Here is a 17,759-nt window from a genome sequence, read left to right on the forward strand (position 1 = left end):
AGGGGATACATCCGAACTGAAGGGGATACATCCTAAACACTGGTGGCCACTAAATAGGAGGTAATGAGGAGGGGGAGGGGTGCTCCAGCCCAAAAAACCTGGTCAGGGCCTATTACAATATACAAGAACATATTTGGGGGGCACACCATACAATGCGTTCAAATTCAAGATGGTGCTGCTATAAGACCTACAAACAGTACAAAATTATGGCGACATTATGGCAGACACATCACACAATTTTGACACATTTTTGGGACCATTGGCATTAATACAGCGATCAGTGCTATAAAAATGCATTGATTGCTGTAAAAATGTCACTGGCAGTGAAGGGGTTAACACTAGGGGGCAATCAAGGGGTTAACTGTGTTCCCTGGGACATGATTCTAACTGAAGGGGGAGGAGCTAATAGGAACACACGATCTGTCACTCCTCTCAGAACAGAACAGGGAGTTGTGTGTTTACACACACTCGTTCCTGTTCTGTGTCACCTGCTCACAATTGCTCATGGCCGGTGGTCATTGCGACCGTCGGCCATGAGCATCAGCACCCCCGCTGTGCAGCACGCGCGCGCGCCTGCTATCCCACCCCGCAAGTCAACGTATAGCTATGATGGCTCACGCAGGGGAGCCAACCTGCCACAGTATAACTGCGGCAGCTGATCAAGAAGCGGTTAATGGCTAAGTTTACCTTGTTTTTTTTCCTAAAATCCAGCTCCCCTAGGTACCAATATACCATTAATATACCTCTGTTGCACAAAAAAAAAAAAAAAAGGTTTCTTTGGTTTTGAAAGCAAGGCCTGCCTCATCCATGGCTATATTTCACAGATCACTTCAGAAACTCCCTGGTATACAGAAACAGACAAACGAGCCAGTACAACACAGGAAGGAGTTTACCAGCTGACCTCATTAGCACATCTTCACCCATCAACTACATTTTCACAGCACCTCCGGCATTCCTCCATATGTGCATTTGTCTGGCTTCCCCTTTCAGATGGGCTCAAGGTGCATGCTAAATTCCCTGGGACAACCTACAGCCCACGGGACACCCCTGTAGTACAAGAGCCTGCCTGATTGGATACAGAGTGATTGAATAGACGGTCCTCCTATTATATAGTTCTGGTAAATCTAAAGGAGATTGTATAGAGCTTCTAAAAATGAGATTGTATAATTTATGGCCACATTTATACACCTAAAATGACCTAGTTGCACTTTCAGTGTCATTAATTGTTAACAACACACCAATTACAGAAGCAAACACACATTTTGCCACATCCCACGAGTGACAAATGCTATAAAAAATGTACAAAAATGTCCCATGTTTTTGCAACGTGTAACACAGCCTTTTAAAATCAATGGGCTGCCAAAAACATGCTCTCCCACTACGCTAGGTGTGAATGGGGTCTGAAAGTGAATTTGGTGCGTTTATACAAGAACAATGAGGCTCCATTCACATCTATGTGTTTCCAAACGCATGACAAACCACACAGAAAATGTGCACTTTGCCATGTGTTTCAGAAATGCTGATACAATTAAAAAGAGATGGTTAGGGCGCTCAAAACTTCAAGATAGAACAAACAATGTCTCTATGCAAAAGTCCAATAATGATGATAGTGGCAATAATGTGGAGGTTTCTCCAGTACTTATGGCTGCAGCTTACAGAATGAAGCAGTTTCTATAAAAAAACATAAACAAAGAAAAGGCGCCTCTAAGTGCAGAAGTAGACACATATTAATATCCCCAATGGGATTAAAAACACTTGCAGGATTGGAAAGCAAAAACGGCACATCGTGACAATATATTGGATGGTATGTTCTGCAGCATTGGAAGGGGTCACAGTGGAAGAAAATCCCCAGGCTGTTCATATGTAATCACAGCAGGTCCAATCACAGTCAGCAGCAGAGTGTCCAAGACGCTGAAACCGCTGGTGGAAGTGACGTAATCCAAGGAGAGGAGGAGAGGACCCGGAAATTATGTCAGTGCTGAGGGACAACAAACCAGCCTGGACCGCAGAGCAGAGTGGAGGTGGTCATAAGAAAGGGACGCGTTTCGGAACTCTATCTGGTTCCTTTATCACCCTATGACCATGGAGATAGCCATACACAATTTATATTCTATGGGCTGGCCGTGGGCGGGAACAATAATGGGAAAAAAGGAAATAGGCAGTATAAAATAGCGTTCTTAGAGAGAGGGCAATGTGTATATAAAGATGTGTTTAACATTTTTTAATAAAAGAAGAACATAATAAGAGATAATAATAAAAGAATTTTTAAAAAATGTGAAATGTTAAAATTGTTGGGAAGTAGGAGAACACATATATATAAAAACCAACAGCAATCAATTAAATATAAATGTATATGAACATATGTGTTGTGCAAACTCATAAGTAATATATATTGTATTGTAAATATGAGCGTATAGGCTTATGCATACACACATACATACACATATATGCACACACGCACTAGAGTTATGCATATTATGAGTATGTCTGCACGTTAAAATTTCTGCAGGCAAATACAGTTGGCATGTGAAATCGCATATTGGCGGAGCAATAAAATAACTCATGAGGGGGAAGATAATACTATAAGAGGTCTGAGGTCTATGAAATCTAAAGTATAGTACTGATCTCAAACTCCTCATTTAACCCTCCAGGGGCCAGAACATTTAGCAAAAAAATCCAGTACATTTCTCTGTGACAAAGTCTTCTGTAGCGCTCAGCTGGAGGAAGATCCCTAGGCATTGCCTCAATAACCCAGACTCTAAGGCCATCTGTGGATTTATCATGATATTGAAGGTAGTGTTTGGGGACACTATGATTATCCAGTCCACCAGTGATAAAGCGGCGATGTTCGCCAAAGCGCTTATGCAGTGGCCGACCGGTTCGCCCTACATAAAAGAGGCCACAAGGGCATGTGAGGCAGTAGACGACATGGTCAGAGGAGCAAGTGTGAAAACCCTTTATCTGATATGTTTTTCCTTTTACACAAAAATCCTTCTGGCCATGCGTCACAAAACGGCAGGTTTAACAAAGAGGCTTGTGACATTGGTACATCCCAGAAATGGCTAAAAAGGTAGGTATGTACTGACCAGAGGGCGGAGGTTTCACCTTAAGTTTACTAGGTGCTACCTTGCTTTTTATATTGAGCGCTTTTCTGTATGCAAATTGGGGTTTATTGGGCAAGACAGAATGAAGGTGCTCATCCTGAAGTAATAGCGGCCAATGTTTCTTCACAATATTTGGGTAATAAAACCTAAATTATTTTTCTGAACATTAGTACGAAGAGAGGGGCCCACAGAAGAAGGTGCATTCTTATATTGGAGATAAGCCGTTTCTACAAGGTTGACTGGGAAACGTTTATCAAGAAATTTTTCTTTTAGGGTCTCACTCTGAATGTCATAGTCCTCACTAATGTCATAGCCTCAACAATGAAGGAGGCTTGTCTAGGGTTCAACATGGGATCTTGGCATAAAAAGAACTGTAAAGCATTGAGGCCCACATCATGATTTATAGAGGTGTACAATGATTGTACATCTAGGGAAACCCAATAATAACTGTGCTTCCAAGAGTACGTGAACAAAAGCTCCAACAGGTGGATGCCATCTCTAATGTAAGACTGAAGGGATTGGGCGAGAGGTTGGAGGAACTTGTCTATGTATTGTGAAAAGCCGCTACTGATTCTGCCCATGGCTGCAACATTGGGTCGTCCAGGGGGATTATTAAGATCTTTATGCACCTTGGGCAGGTGATAGAAATATGGAGTAAAACGAACATCCTTGACCAGAAATGACGCATCTTGTTGCGTGATGATATGGTCACCCAGTGCTTCCCTAACAAGAGAGGTGGCTTCAAAGGTAAACCGGGGCAGTGGATCTATATTTAATCTAATATATGTGTTGGTATCAGATAAAAGTCAAGTGGCTTCAGTGACATAGTCAACTCTGTTTTGTATGACTATGCCTCCTCCTTTATCTGCACTTTAAATGACCAAATCAAAATTGTTAGTTAAAGTATCAAGAGCTTTTTTTTCCGAGTTGGTCAGGTTGGAAATAACTTTATTGTTTTTATTTTGACTGAATTGCACATCTCTTGTATATCGGCATAAACGATGCGATAAAAAGCATCAATGCATGAACCTTTAGAGTGGGTAGGGTAAAACACAGACGTGGGTCTGAAAGTAGTGTTCTGAATGGGTGGGGAAGTAATGGGATGCTGTGTATATAATAAATGATCAATCTCAGAGCCATCAAGGCAGAGAGAGTGAGTAGAAGGATGACTAGTCACATATCATCACACAACAAGAAGCGTCATTTCTGGTCAAGGATGTTCATTTTACTTTATTCTTTTTATGCCAAGATCCCATGTTGAACCCTAGACAAGCCTCCTACATTATTGAGGCTACTTCCTTCTGCTTGATCCATAATTACTTTAACCACTTCCCTACCCAGCCATAGACATATGACGTCCACAGATGGGATCTCCCATCCTGGGTGGACGTCATATGACGGCCTGAGATTCCCGGCCGTCTAGGGGGCACGCGCGCCCGTCGCGTTGCTTGGAACCCGGTGCGTGTGCCCTGCGGCCGCGATGTCCGCCGGGCACCCGCGATTGCCCGTCAACCGGCCCGGACCGTGGATCTGTGTGTGTAAACACACAGATCCACGTCCTGTCAGTTGTGAGGAGAGCGATCTGTGTTCCTAGTACAGCGGAACACTGATCGGTCTCCTCCCCTTGTACGTCCCCGCCACCTACAGTTAGAAACACTCCCTTAGGAAACATTTAACTCCTAGTGGTTAACCCCTTCACTGCCTGTCACATTTACACAGTAATCAATGCAATTTTATAGCATTGATCGCTGTATAAATGTGAATGGTCCCAAAAATGTGTCAAAAGTGTCCGATGTGTCCACCATAATGTCGCAGTCACGAAAAAAAATCGCGATCGCCGCTAAAAAAAAAAAAATAAATATTTTTTTTTAAAAATGCCATAAATCTATCCCGTATTTTGTAGATGCTATAACTTTTGCGCAAACCAATCAATATACGCTTATTGCAATTTTTTTTACCAAAAATATGTAGAAGAATACATATCAGCCGAAACTGAGGAAAAAATTTGTTTTTTTAAAAAAAATTGGGATATTTATTATAGCAAAAAGAGGTGATCAAATACCACCAAAAGAAAGCTCTATTTGTGGGGAAAAAGGGACGTCAATTTTTTTGGGGTACAACGTCGCACGACCGCGCAATTGTCGTTTAAAGTGCGACAGCGCTGAAAACTAAAAATTGGCCTGGGAAGCAAGGGGGTGAAAATGCCCTGTATTGAACCGGTTAAGTAACAACTTTTTCCTACAAGTAAATGGGACAGCTATGGGGGCACATTTTTCACTCTCATATGCCAATCTTACTATGGTGCACTAGGAACACCTATATATATGGCATAACAATCCCTTTTCCTCCCACATCGTCTTTTATGGCCGATATATAGACAATGTGATTATCATCTGGGATGGCAGTGCATCCATAGTTTCAGACTTTGTTACATATTGCAATAAAAACAATATGGGCCTCAATTTCACCTCTGTCATAGATGAAAATAGGTTGGCCTTCCTTGACCTTGAACTTTTTTCGGTTGGCAAGGAAATACATGCCAAAAACTACACTAAGCCCACAGCTGGAAATTCGTTCCTTCATTATAACAGCTGTCACCACCCTCAATGGCTGAATAATATATCTAAAAGTCAGTTTTGTAGACTGAAAAAGAATTGCACTTTGAGTGAGGACTATGACATTCAGAGTGAGACCCTAAAAGAAAAATTTCTTGATAAAGGTTTCCCAGTCAACTACGTAGAAACGGCTTATCTCCAATATAAGAATGCACCTTCTTCAGTGGGCCCCTCTCCTCATACTAATGTTCAGAAAAGTAATTTAGGTTTTATTACCCAGTTCCACTCCCGACATAGACAGATGGAAAATATTGTGAAGAAACATTGGCCGCTAATACTGGCTATTATTAGTGGTAGCACTCTCACCTAGCAGTAAGAAGGGTCACTGGTTCGAATCCCAACCACGACACTACCTGCTTGGAGTTTGCATGTTCTTCCTGTGCCTGCGTGGGTTTCCTCCGGGTACTCCGGTTTCCTCCCACACTTCAAAGATATGCTGGTAGGTCAATTGGATCCTGTCTAAATTGTCCCTAGTATGTATGTATGAATGTGAGTTAGGGACCTTAGATTGTAAGCCCCTTGAGGGTAGGGACTGATGTGAATGTACAATGTAAAGCGCTGCGTAAATTGACGGCGCTATATATAAGTACCTGAAATAAATAAAATAAAAAATAAAATATTACATACACTTGCTCCTCTGACCATGTCGTCTACTGCCTCACATGCCCTTGTGGCCTCTTTTATGTAGGGCAAACCGGTCGGCCACTGCATAAGCGCTTTGGCGAACATCGCCGCTTTATCACTGGTGGACTGGATAATCATAGTGTCCCCAAACACTACCTTCAATATCATGATAAATCCACAGATGGCCTTAGAGTCTGGGTTATTGAGGCAATGCCTAGGGATCTTCCTCCAGCTAAGCGCTACAGAAGACTTTGTCACAGAGAAATGTACTGGATTTTTTTGCTAAATGTTCTGGCCCCTGGAGGGTTAAATGAGGACTTTGAGATCAGTGCTATACTTTAGATTTCATAGACCTCAGACCTCTTATATTATTATCATCTCCCTCATGAGTTATTTTATGACTCCGCCAACATGCGATTTCCACATGTCAACTGTATTTGCCTGCAGAAACTTTAACGTGCACACATACTGATAATATGCATAACTCTAGTGTGTGTGCGCATATATGTGTATGTGTGTGTGTATGCATAAGCCTATACGCTCATATTTACAATACAATATATATTACGTATGAGTTTGCACAACACATATGTTCATATACATTTATATTTCATTGATTGCTGTTGGTTTTTATATGTATGTGTTCTCCTACTTCCCAACAATTTTAACATTTTACATTTTTTAAAAATTCTTTTATTATTATCTCTTATTATGTTCTACTTTTATTAAAAATGTTAAACACATTTTTATATACACATTTTTATATACACATCTCCCTCTCTCTAAGAACGCTATTTTATACTGCCTATTTCCTTTTTTCCCATTATTGTTCCTGCCCACGGCCAGCCCATAGAATATAAATTGTCCCTCAGCGCTGACATCATTTCTCCTCTCCTCCTCTCCTTGGATTACGTCACTTCCACCGGCGGTTTCAGCGTCTTAGACACTCTGCTGCTGACTGTGATTGGACCTGCTGTGATTACATACGAACAGCCTGGGGATTTTCTTCCGCTGTGACCCCTTCCAATGCTGCAGAACGTACCATCCAACATATTGTCACGATGTGCCGTTTTTGCTTTCCAATACTGTAAGTGTTTTTAATCCCGTTGGGGATATTAAAATGTGTCTACTTCTGCACTTAGAGGCGCCTTTTCTTTGTTTGTGTTTCAGAAATGTTAAAGGCTCCCCAAGTGCGGCAAATGCACTGAAAACTGTGGTAACACACTATGCACCACTTCAAAATTAGTTCTGCAGTTTCTCTGGGGTTATTTTTGCAAGTAGGGCAACCCATTCAAGTAAATGGGCTGCCCACTGCATGACCAGTGAAAACGCTCCAAAACACCCAAAACAAACACATGCAGGAATGTGAGTCTTCGCTATGTGAAGATGTGAACAAGGCCTGACCCCCATCCACTCCCTCCTATCTACATGTATAAAGATGGTCATACACTATGCAATCTGATTGTACAATCTCTATACAATTTTCTTTAGAGTTACCAGATCTATGGAATATGGGGTCACACCTGAACAATCCATTCAATGTGTATCCAATCAGACAGGCCCTTGTACTACATAGCTGATGGGAGATCTAAAGGAGATTGTACAATCAGATTGTATAGGAAGTGGGTCGAAGGTGGTATTGTAATGAGGGAGGTGTGGTCCAGAGTGGTGAACACGCCCTATCACACCCTCTTCTGTGATGCAACAAGAAAATGAAGGCTTCGGGGAGATGACCTAACAGGAAGTGAATGCTGATACAAGCTACAGGAAGTGATGGAATCTGAAAATCCATTCAAAGATACAAAAAAACTGACAAGATTCTAAACCTCCTGTGGATGATGTAAGTGAGAGAAAAGCACATTCATTTTATTTAATTCAGGTACTTATATAGCGCTGTCAATTTACGCAGAGCTTTTACATATACATTGCACATTCACATCAGTCCCTACCCTCAAGGAGCTTACACTCTAAGGTCCCTAACACACATTCATACATACTAGGGACAATTTAGACAGGAACCAATTAACTTACCAGCATATCTTTAGAGTGGGGGAGGAATCCAGAGTACCCAGAGAAAACCCAGGCACAGGGAGAACATGGAAGCTCCAGGCAGATGGTGTTGTGGTCGGATTGAAACCAGCAACCTTTTTTGCTGCTAGGTAAAAGTGCTAACCATTACACCACTGTGCTGCCCATTGCCCATTAGGATGGCTAGGCCAGGAATTGCATTGGAAAACGCTTCTAGGTATTATGAAAAGTGAAATTCTGCCCAAAAGGGTGAACTTATCCTTTTATTTTCAAACTGAGCAGTCCCTCTAAAGAGGGTTCCATATGACCCATATATGCTCTCTTCTTACACCCAGCTCTCCATTTTCTTCCTTTCCCTGCCCTCCCCAAGTGGATCATTTTGTTTGGGCTACGCAGATCATATGCCTAATCCTGAACATAAGCAACCCTTAAAAATTAGTTGGATGCACATTTTGACAGCCTCAATGCACAAGATAATAAGACCCCTCTATAGCACTCCATATACTTGTCTGCATGACTCTGCAAAGCTAACAAATTGTAGGGGAGTGGGGACAGAAAGGGCAGTAGTGTAGTGGCTTCTGGTATTGGCTTATGGAGTTGGTACAGCAATCAGCACGACTTTTTTTCTATCCAGTTGATCCAGCCCACAGTATGGTCTGGTAGCACTAAAATACATGAAATATGGATCTGATCCAGCAAAAAAAGGTTATATTGTGCGTTTGTCTATTTATGTCTATGGGCACTCAGTTTGTGCAGGGCTTTACAATATAAAGGGAGAAAATACACCAATAGTACAATTCAATACAAGAGGGTTAGAAGGGCCCTACTCTTGTGAGCTTAAAATATAAGAGGTATGGGCTGGTGAAACAAAAAGTAGTAACTGTGAGGGATGAACTGATGAGGGAAGTAGAAGATTCTGTTGTTAGCTGAAGACAGGATAGAACTCTCTGAAGAGATGAGTTTTCAGGGATCTTCTAAAAGTGGACAGAGTAGGAGATAGCTGGATAGATTGGTGTAGTGCGTTTGAGAGGATGGGAGAGGCTCTGGAGAAGTCCTGGAGAGGAGCATGGGAGGAGGAAACAAGGGATCTAGAGAGCAGAAAGTCTTGGGAGGAGCAGAGAGGACGGTTTGGGTGGTATTTGGAGATAAGATTGGTTATATAGCATGGGGCAGAATTGTAAATGGCTTTGTATGTTATTGTTAGTGTTTTGAATTTTATTCATTGGGCAAAGGGGAAGCCAGTGGAGGGATTGGTAGAGAGGAGTGGTGGACCCTGAACAGTGGGTAAGGTGGATGAGTCTGGCAGTAGCATTCATGATAGACTGAAGAGGGAATAGCTTGTGGAGAGGTAGGCCAACAAGGGGGCAGTTACAATAGTCAAGGCGAGAAATAACAAGGGAGATTTTGAAGATGTTTCGGAGGTGAAGTCTGCAAGATTTGGACAGTGATTGGATTTGGGGCTGAAAGGACAAGTCAGAGTCCAGGATTACACCTAGCACCCTGGCATGAGGGGAGGACGATGGTTGTATTATTGTTCTTGAATGGGAAGTCAGGGAAGGGGGGTACAGGCTGGAGGAAAAATTATGAGCTTTTTTGGAAAATGCTTTCAGTCATAAATTTAACAGATCAAAGGGAGCAAATAAGAATGTTACATTGTAAGAGTTTACACACACTTTAAGAGTAAAGTGTTTACTTGCACAACAGTGATATTTATAAAGGATGTAATGTGCATGTATGTAATGTGTAATTTACTTAAACTGTAACAGTATGTACTTTGTATCTTGACTTTTGCCAGGTGGAGAATCTGGAAGAGGGTGCTTTCTATGAATTTAAGATAGCTGCATCCAATATTGCTGGGCTTGGTCTTCCCTCTGATCCAAGTGAACACTTCAAATGTGAGGCATGGACATCACCAGAGCCAGGTATGACCTATTCAGTTCATACATCTTTAGTCCTGCCCCTATGTCTTGCATTGTTTCTATTGTATCCAGTGAGAAATAAATGCCTGGTAAGAAATTTCTAAATCTTGCTTGGCCTTGGGTAAAACTCAAACTTTGTGTATGGGGTTGAAGCATGCTAGAAATATTCTCTCAAATGATCTTCAGCATTTTCCTAAAAAATAAGAATAATTCAGTGCTTGGTTTGATCTAAAGTTGATTTGACTTATCAACAGTTGTTAGGACATACCCGGAAATAAGCAATCATTTTCTAAGAGAGCAGATTTATGGGATATATCAATGACTAAACATTATTAGTTCCCCATAGTATAAGCTACTAAAAGCTAATATTTAGTTAATTGTCAGGGATCTGCCCTTTATCTTGTCAATGTGTTAAAATATGTTCATTATTGATGCGTTTTAGAAGATAAATTGTAGGAAGCTGCATCTCTAATCATTACAATTTACCACAAGTAAAACCTGAGACTTGGGCATAAGAAAAACAATTCTGCATGCAGAGAAAACAACTTATTTTATTACAAGACACAATGTCACAAGAGCAGAGCACAATCCCATGTGGCAGAATAGTTATATCATCCATGACAGCTATACTACTCAAATTTTTCTTTATTTTACCATCCCTTCATATACAAGGCCATTTTTATCAGTTTTCAACGTTCTTGTTATGCACACTAATATGGAGTTAGGATTGATAATGTACATATTTTTTGATAGCCATGACAAAAGCTGAAAATTGCTTACTGAATGTATAATGCAGTTTCATGTCTTTTTAAGGGCTAGAAGTATAGTTAGATTAATTTTACTCTGTAGATACAGTTGACCAGGAATCAGCTTTTATCAATTCTTTTTATTTAAAAAGGGTGATTTCTGGATGACTTAGAACAAGTGTCAAACACAAGGCCCATGGGCTGAATCTGGCCTGCCAGCCCATTTCATGTGACCCTCATACCCAATGCTTTTTTTAAGATGTAACCTGGCGGAACTATGCTCTGCCATCTCCAGCTCTTGCCCTCCACTTCCCACTCACCACTGTCACTTGTAAAAACAAAGCCTTCTTCTGAGGGCTGTGGAGGGAGATGTGTGCAAAGGTGGGGGATGGGGTAGAGTGATGCAGAGGTCAGAGCCGATGAGGGGTGGAAGTGAGATGTGAACATCTTGTGAAAGAGAGCTGAACCCTGCACACTATGCATAGCACACCCCTAAACCCTTCAATCTGTATGTAGCACACTCCTCAAGCCTGCACTTGGTATGCAGTGCACACCTGAACCCTGCATTATGTATGAAGTGCACCTCTGAACTCTGCACTATGTATGTAAAGCTCCCATGAAACTTCACTCTGTGCATAGGACACCTCTGAACTCTGCACTAAACATACCTCCTTGTATTTATTCCCCATTTAAGATCCTCCCATTGGTAGTGCAATTTGGCCACACACACTATTCGATGCAGTTAGGCTAGTTGGGGGGGGGGGGCAGTTGAGTTCCTGCACCTTTTATGTGACAAAAAATCCCTGGATAAATTTATATAGTCTTACAGATACAACAGGCCCTTTGAGGGCAATGGATTATATGGATTACTGCATCATTGTGCCTTATTATAGTGGATTTCCAATTTATTTAGATATTCCCTATACAGAGAGAATATATGGGACCCTGATGTGGCCTAGGTGAACAAGCATATACAAAACAATACAATAAATGTATGTGGCCTATGATATTCAGTGATTTCTTTTGATTGCTACTGGTCATTAAATGGATGGTAATTTCAAAAGGCAGAATATTTAGCACATCCCAGTATTTGAAATTTTAGTGCAGTAGCATGCAGAATTCTCGCTTGTCTGCAGTTACTGGTTTTTAGTAGTACTGGCAGCTTTAATTTGAGATGCCAATTGTATTATATATATATTTATATAATCTGGTATTACAGCACAGACAAAAATTTATTTTGTAAGAAGATAGTGGCCATCAGGTTACACTGTCTCCCAAAGGAGAAATGGATACTGACAACAAAAAAGCTGTTGGCCAGCGTAGAATGACCCCACCTACAACCATCATGCCTCAGTTGTTGCTAGTGTCTTCAGGAGAGTGGATGTGTTTTCTCTGGCTCTGCTGTTCACTGTTCTTGTGGAAGAAGTCCTATTATCATCTGCTGCTGGTAGATTCATGCCCGACATATGACCTGGAAGTCTCACCAGTCAGCCAACATGCACTGGTAGATTCATGTCAAATATATAAAATCCTGAAACACTCTCCAGTTCACTCAGCACAGGTTTCCCACGTTTTAGACATTAGTGTTCTCTCTTTGCTGGCTTTGCTCTTACAGCACTGACAACTTTGTTTGTATTCTAGCTATCACTGGATTTCACATTTAGGGTCAGCCCAATATTGTTTGGGGAGAACTTGTTGAAGGTTCAGACCAGGGCCATAGCATATCGTGAGTATGTTTAACCCGGTTTGTTTTCAAGTTTCACAAGACTCCCCTACAAGTCAGACCAGTATTAAGGAGGTTCTGCAGAGTGTTACTTTGGGTTAGAGTCCTGGCAGTCATTTGCTTATCCCAGTCTCTAGTTTGCTTACACTTAGGCAAACTAGAGACTGGGATAAGTCTCTAGCCCCATTCTTGTTGTATCAATTAGGGGGAACTCATTCTTTTTATTATGGCTTTTGTGTGTGACTTGCCACTATTATTTACTTTTGGTCGTTCTGGATCAAGGTGTTGTTTCTCTAGTTCTTGTGGAGAACTGTTATCAGGGAATATACTTTAACCTGTTTGCCTATCAAATGGAAATGTCTTTATTTAGAATCTCATAGCTTTGCATGTCAAACCCAGAAATTCTGCATGCATTCAATCAAACCTGTCATTGCCTCCCTTTAACAGAGTAACTTTCTGTCTTCTCTGAACTTTATGGACACATATTTGCATGTCCCTATTGTTTCAGCCTATACTACCAGTTCATGGCACTGCTAAACATTTACCTATCTGGCAGGTACTGAACACCATTTACATCATTTCCGCTACTATACATGACAGCTTCCTGCTATCAGTACTACCAGTAATGTCACTGGCAACATTCACTTACATGGAAAGGAATCCCTAGATATGTAAGCAAGGAGATGGGGATAATTTAAAAAAGGGCATTGGGACCCCCACAATTCATACCAGGCCCTTCAGGTCTGGTATGAATTTTAAGGGGGACCCCATGCAGAAAAAACAAAAAAGAAGCTGCATGAGGTCCCCCATATTCTATGCCCTCAACATGGGGGGGTCTTCTGCCATGGGGGAACCTACCTGTCAAAGCACCTTGTCCCACTGTTGATGAGGCTGAGGCCCTCTGTCCCACAACTCTGGCCTTGTGGTTGTGGGGATCTTTGTGGGGGAGATTATTGGATTCTGGAAGCCCCCTTTAACAATTAGGGGGCTCCCAGATGGGGCCCTCTCATGTAAACAGTAAAAAAAAACAACACAGATTTTGAAAAATCTTTTTATAACCCCCCTAAAATAATCCCACCATATACATTCATGTGCATCCCAGTGACATCATTGACCAAATATGTAACTATTTGGTCAATGATATCAACCAGAAGACCCCGCCCCTTTGTATATAGGAACTGTCATTTGTCAGGAATAAAAAGACTGCAGCAGATGCACACCAGAAGACCCTGCCCCTTTGTATATAGGAACTGTCATTTGTCAGGAATAAAAAGACTGCAGCAGATGCACATCAGTGTTTTTTTTTTTCAGTGGGTTGGCAGGCATTGGGCATTGTGATTATAATCATGGGACCATTTTGTTTTTCTATATGTTAAGATATTTGATCAAAACTGTATGTGTGTTTACTGTTTACATTTTTTTGGTTAATAGGTAGGGGTATTATGTAAACTTTACTCATTCACATTCCAATAAGCCCCTCACCCACCAACCCCCTCAACCACCAGGCCAGGGTTGTGGAGAAGAATCCCTTTTCCTCATCAACTTGGTATTCTGAATCAGTATTCATTTCTGAATTATAAAAATGCTCTCCTACTGCATAATGTATGTGAACAATGTATATATTTTTATGTAAGAAAATGCAATATATTATTTTGTGTGATATATTGCTGGCACAGCAAGAAACTAGAGTAATATTTTCATGACAATGAGATGGTTATTTCCACGTTTTTTCCTGTAGAAAAAGATTTGATTGCAAACTTGGTATAACTATTCAATTTTAAACTTAAAAATCTAGTTTTGATAAGAAATGGAAACACATTGAATTTGTAAATAAATAGGTCAGGTAGTTTGAAGAATCTACTGTGTAGATTCTGACCCCCCCACACCCGCTGCAGCTTACACAGTTATTAATAATGAATAACAGCAGTTTATACTACCTTGCCTATTTATGTGGAAAATGGCAAGAACAGTTTTTTTAACATTTGGCTCCTATGGCTCCATTGTGGACCAAATTTGCCACCCATACTTTGTGACGTTTGTAAACCCAGTTGTTTTCCACTTTTGAGGAATCCTCTGAATTGCAACATAAAAGGCCCAACTCAGATAAAGTCATTGAATTAAAGCTAAACTTTAGGTAGATACACAATCACCAATTGATGTTTGTTTTTCAATAAAAAACAAAATAACACTTTTTAAAGTGGTTGTAAACCCCCCCAAAAAAAACTGCAAGACAAAGCCCCCGCAGCCGTCCTCGTTCACTGCTTCGTCTGGGAACATCGGAGCTGCGATGATGGTAATGGCACAGTCTAACTGAAGAAACGGCATGTACATGCCATTGCTTCAGTGCACATGTACTGATGATGTTGGTACATGCAAATACAGGGGATATCATCTAAACCGTTCAGGTACTTATATAGCGCCCCCAATTTAGTGCTTTACATATATATTGTACATTCACATCAGTCTCTACCCTCAAGGAGCTTACAACCTAAGGTCCCTAACACACATTCATACATATACTAGGGCCAATTTAGGCAGGATCTGATTAATTTACCAGCATGTCTTTAGAATGTGGGAGGAAACCAGAGTACCTGGAGAAAACCCACACAGGGAGAACATGCAAACTCCAGGCAGATAGTGCCATGGTCGAGATTCGAACCGGTGACCCTTTTAGCTGTTAGGTGAAAGCGCTAACCACTACACCACTGTGCTGCCCATATTTTTATAGGCTTACCTGTAGCAAAAAGTGTGTTGTAAGGGTTTACAACCACTTTAATAAAAGCCTCTAGTTGGCTTGAGTTTTTATTAATATTAGCTTTCTCTAATTCTCTGTAATTGAGCACTCAGACTTAGTGCAGGGTAATATTAAAGTGCAGGGTAATATTAAAAGCCCAACCAATCTGTTGTTGATCCTGATCTATGAGAGGTTAAACAGTCCACATGTATTTCCATGGACTTTAGCTTTTACATAGTTACATAGTTAGTCAGATTGAAAAAATATACAAGTCCATCAAGTTCAACCAAAAAATAAATAAAAATGCAATGCCATATACACAAATCTATGCCCACAGTTAATCCAGAGGAAGGCAAAAAAACCCAGCAAAGCATGCTCCAATTTGCTACACCAGGGTAAAAAATTCCTTCCTGATCCCCCGATAGGCAATCAGATTTTCCCTGGATCAACTTTACCTATAAATGTTAGTACCCAGTTATATTGTGTACATTTAGAAAAGAATCCAGGCCTTTTTTAAAGCAATTGACTGAGCTTGCCAGAACCACCCCTGGAGGGGGTCTATTCCACATTTTCACAGCTCTTACTATGAAGAAACCTTTCCCTATTTGGAGATTAAATCTTTTTTCCTCTAGACCTATAAAAGCACCCCTGTCCTCTGTGATGACCTTAAAGTAATTAACTCAACACCAAGTTCACGATATGGACCACTTATGTATTTGTACATGTTGATCATATCCCCCCTTAATCTCCTCTTCTCAAGAGGGAATAGATTCAGTTCCTCTAATCTCTTCTCATAGCTAAGCTCCTCCATGCCTCTTATCAGTTTGGTTACCCTTCTCTGCACTTTGTCCAGTTCCCTGATATCCTTTTTGAGAACTGGTGCCCAAAACTGAACTGCATATTCCAGATGAAGTCTTACTAATGATTTGTACAGGGGCAAAATTATATCTCTCTCTCTGGAGTCCATACATCTCTTAATACAAGAAAGGACTTTGCTTACTTTGGAAACCACAGCTTGGCATTGCATGCTATTATTGAGCTTATGATCTTCCAAAACCCCCAGATCCTTCTCCACCATTGATTTCCCCAGTTGTATTCCCCCTAGTATGTGTGATGCATGCATATTCTTAGCCCCCAAGTGCATAACTATACATTTATCAACATTAAACCTCATTTGCCACTTCGTTGCATTGAAAGAAAGTGCACTGAGGTCGGCTTGTAAATTGGAGACATCCTGTAAGGACATTATTCCACTGCATAGCTTAGTGTCACCTGCAAAGGCAGAAATGGTACTTTTAATCCCAGACCCAATATCATTTATAAAGATGTTAAAAAGTAAGGGTCCCAGCACTGAACCTTGGGGTACACCACTGATAACCTTAGACCATTCAGAGTACGAGTCATTAACCACTACTCTCTGAATTCTATCTTTTAGCCAATTTTCTATCCATTTACAAGTTTATCTTTCCAAGCCTGTAGACGTTACCTTACACATGAGCCGTGTGTGGGGAACTGTGTCAAATGCTTTTGCAAAGTCCAGGTATACTACAGACACCCCTCTGACCAAGGTTTTACTTATCTACTCATAAAAAGAAATCAGGTTTGTTTGACAACTTCTGTCATGAATCCATGCTGTCTATTGCTTAAAATATTTTTACCAACAAGAACTCGTCTATGCGATCTTTTATTAAACTCTCCAGTATCTTCCCGACTACAGTATAGAAGTTAAACTAACAGGTCTATAGTTACTTGGTAAAGACTTTGATCCCTTTTTAAATATGGGCATTACAATGGCCCTGCGTCAATCCAGTGGTACCATTCAAGTTATTAATGAGTCCCTAAAAATTAGAAACAATGGCCTTGAAATGACAGAGCTCAATTCGTGATCCGTGGATCCGTGGGTGGGTGCCATCTGGTCCAGGTGCTTTATCTACCTTTATTCTGTCTAAATAGTTCTGTACCGTATCCATTTGAGTCATTGTGGATCATTTGGGGCTGTGTCAATACCACCCTCATTATGGGCATGAGCTCCCCCATGCTCCTTTGTATGCACAGAGCTGAAGAAAGTATTTAATAAATTTGCCTTGTCTTTGTCCCCGGTCACCCACTCTAGATTATTTTGTAAAGGGCCTACATGCTCAGACCTGACCTTTTTACTATTAATATATTTGAAGAATTTTTGGGGGTTTGTCCTACTAACTTTTGGTCATTTTAAGGTCATATGTTGTATGTTTCTTTGTCCTAAAATATGTTTTTAAAATATACA

At 40.8% G+C, this 17,759-nt stretch overlaps 1 protein-coding gene across 2 annotated transcripts in view; it reads left to right on the top strand.

The window, feature by feature from the left end:
- The window catches only part of MYOM2 (myomesin 2), a 241,805-nt gene that overhangs the window by 161,466 nt on the left and 62,580 nt on the right, over positions 1-17,759 (top strand). For both annotated transcript variants that reach the window (XM_073626642.1, XM_073626643.1), the window contains one exon: positions 10,167-10,293. In XM_073626642.1, coding sequence (XP_073482743.1) covers positions 10,167-10,293 — 127 coding nt within the window. The remainder of the gene's footprint in view (positions 1-10,166; positions 10,294-17,759) is intronic.

This window comes from Aquarana catesbeiana, linkage group LG04 (genome assembly GCF_042186555.1).
Source record: "Aquarana catesbeiana isolate 2022-GZ linkage group LG04, ASM4218655v1, whole genome shotgun sequence".
Lineage (NCBI taxonomy): Eukaryota > Metazoa > Chordata > Amphibia > Anura > Ranidae > Aquarana > Aquarana catesbeiana.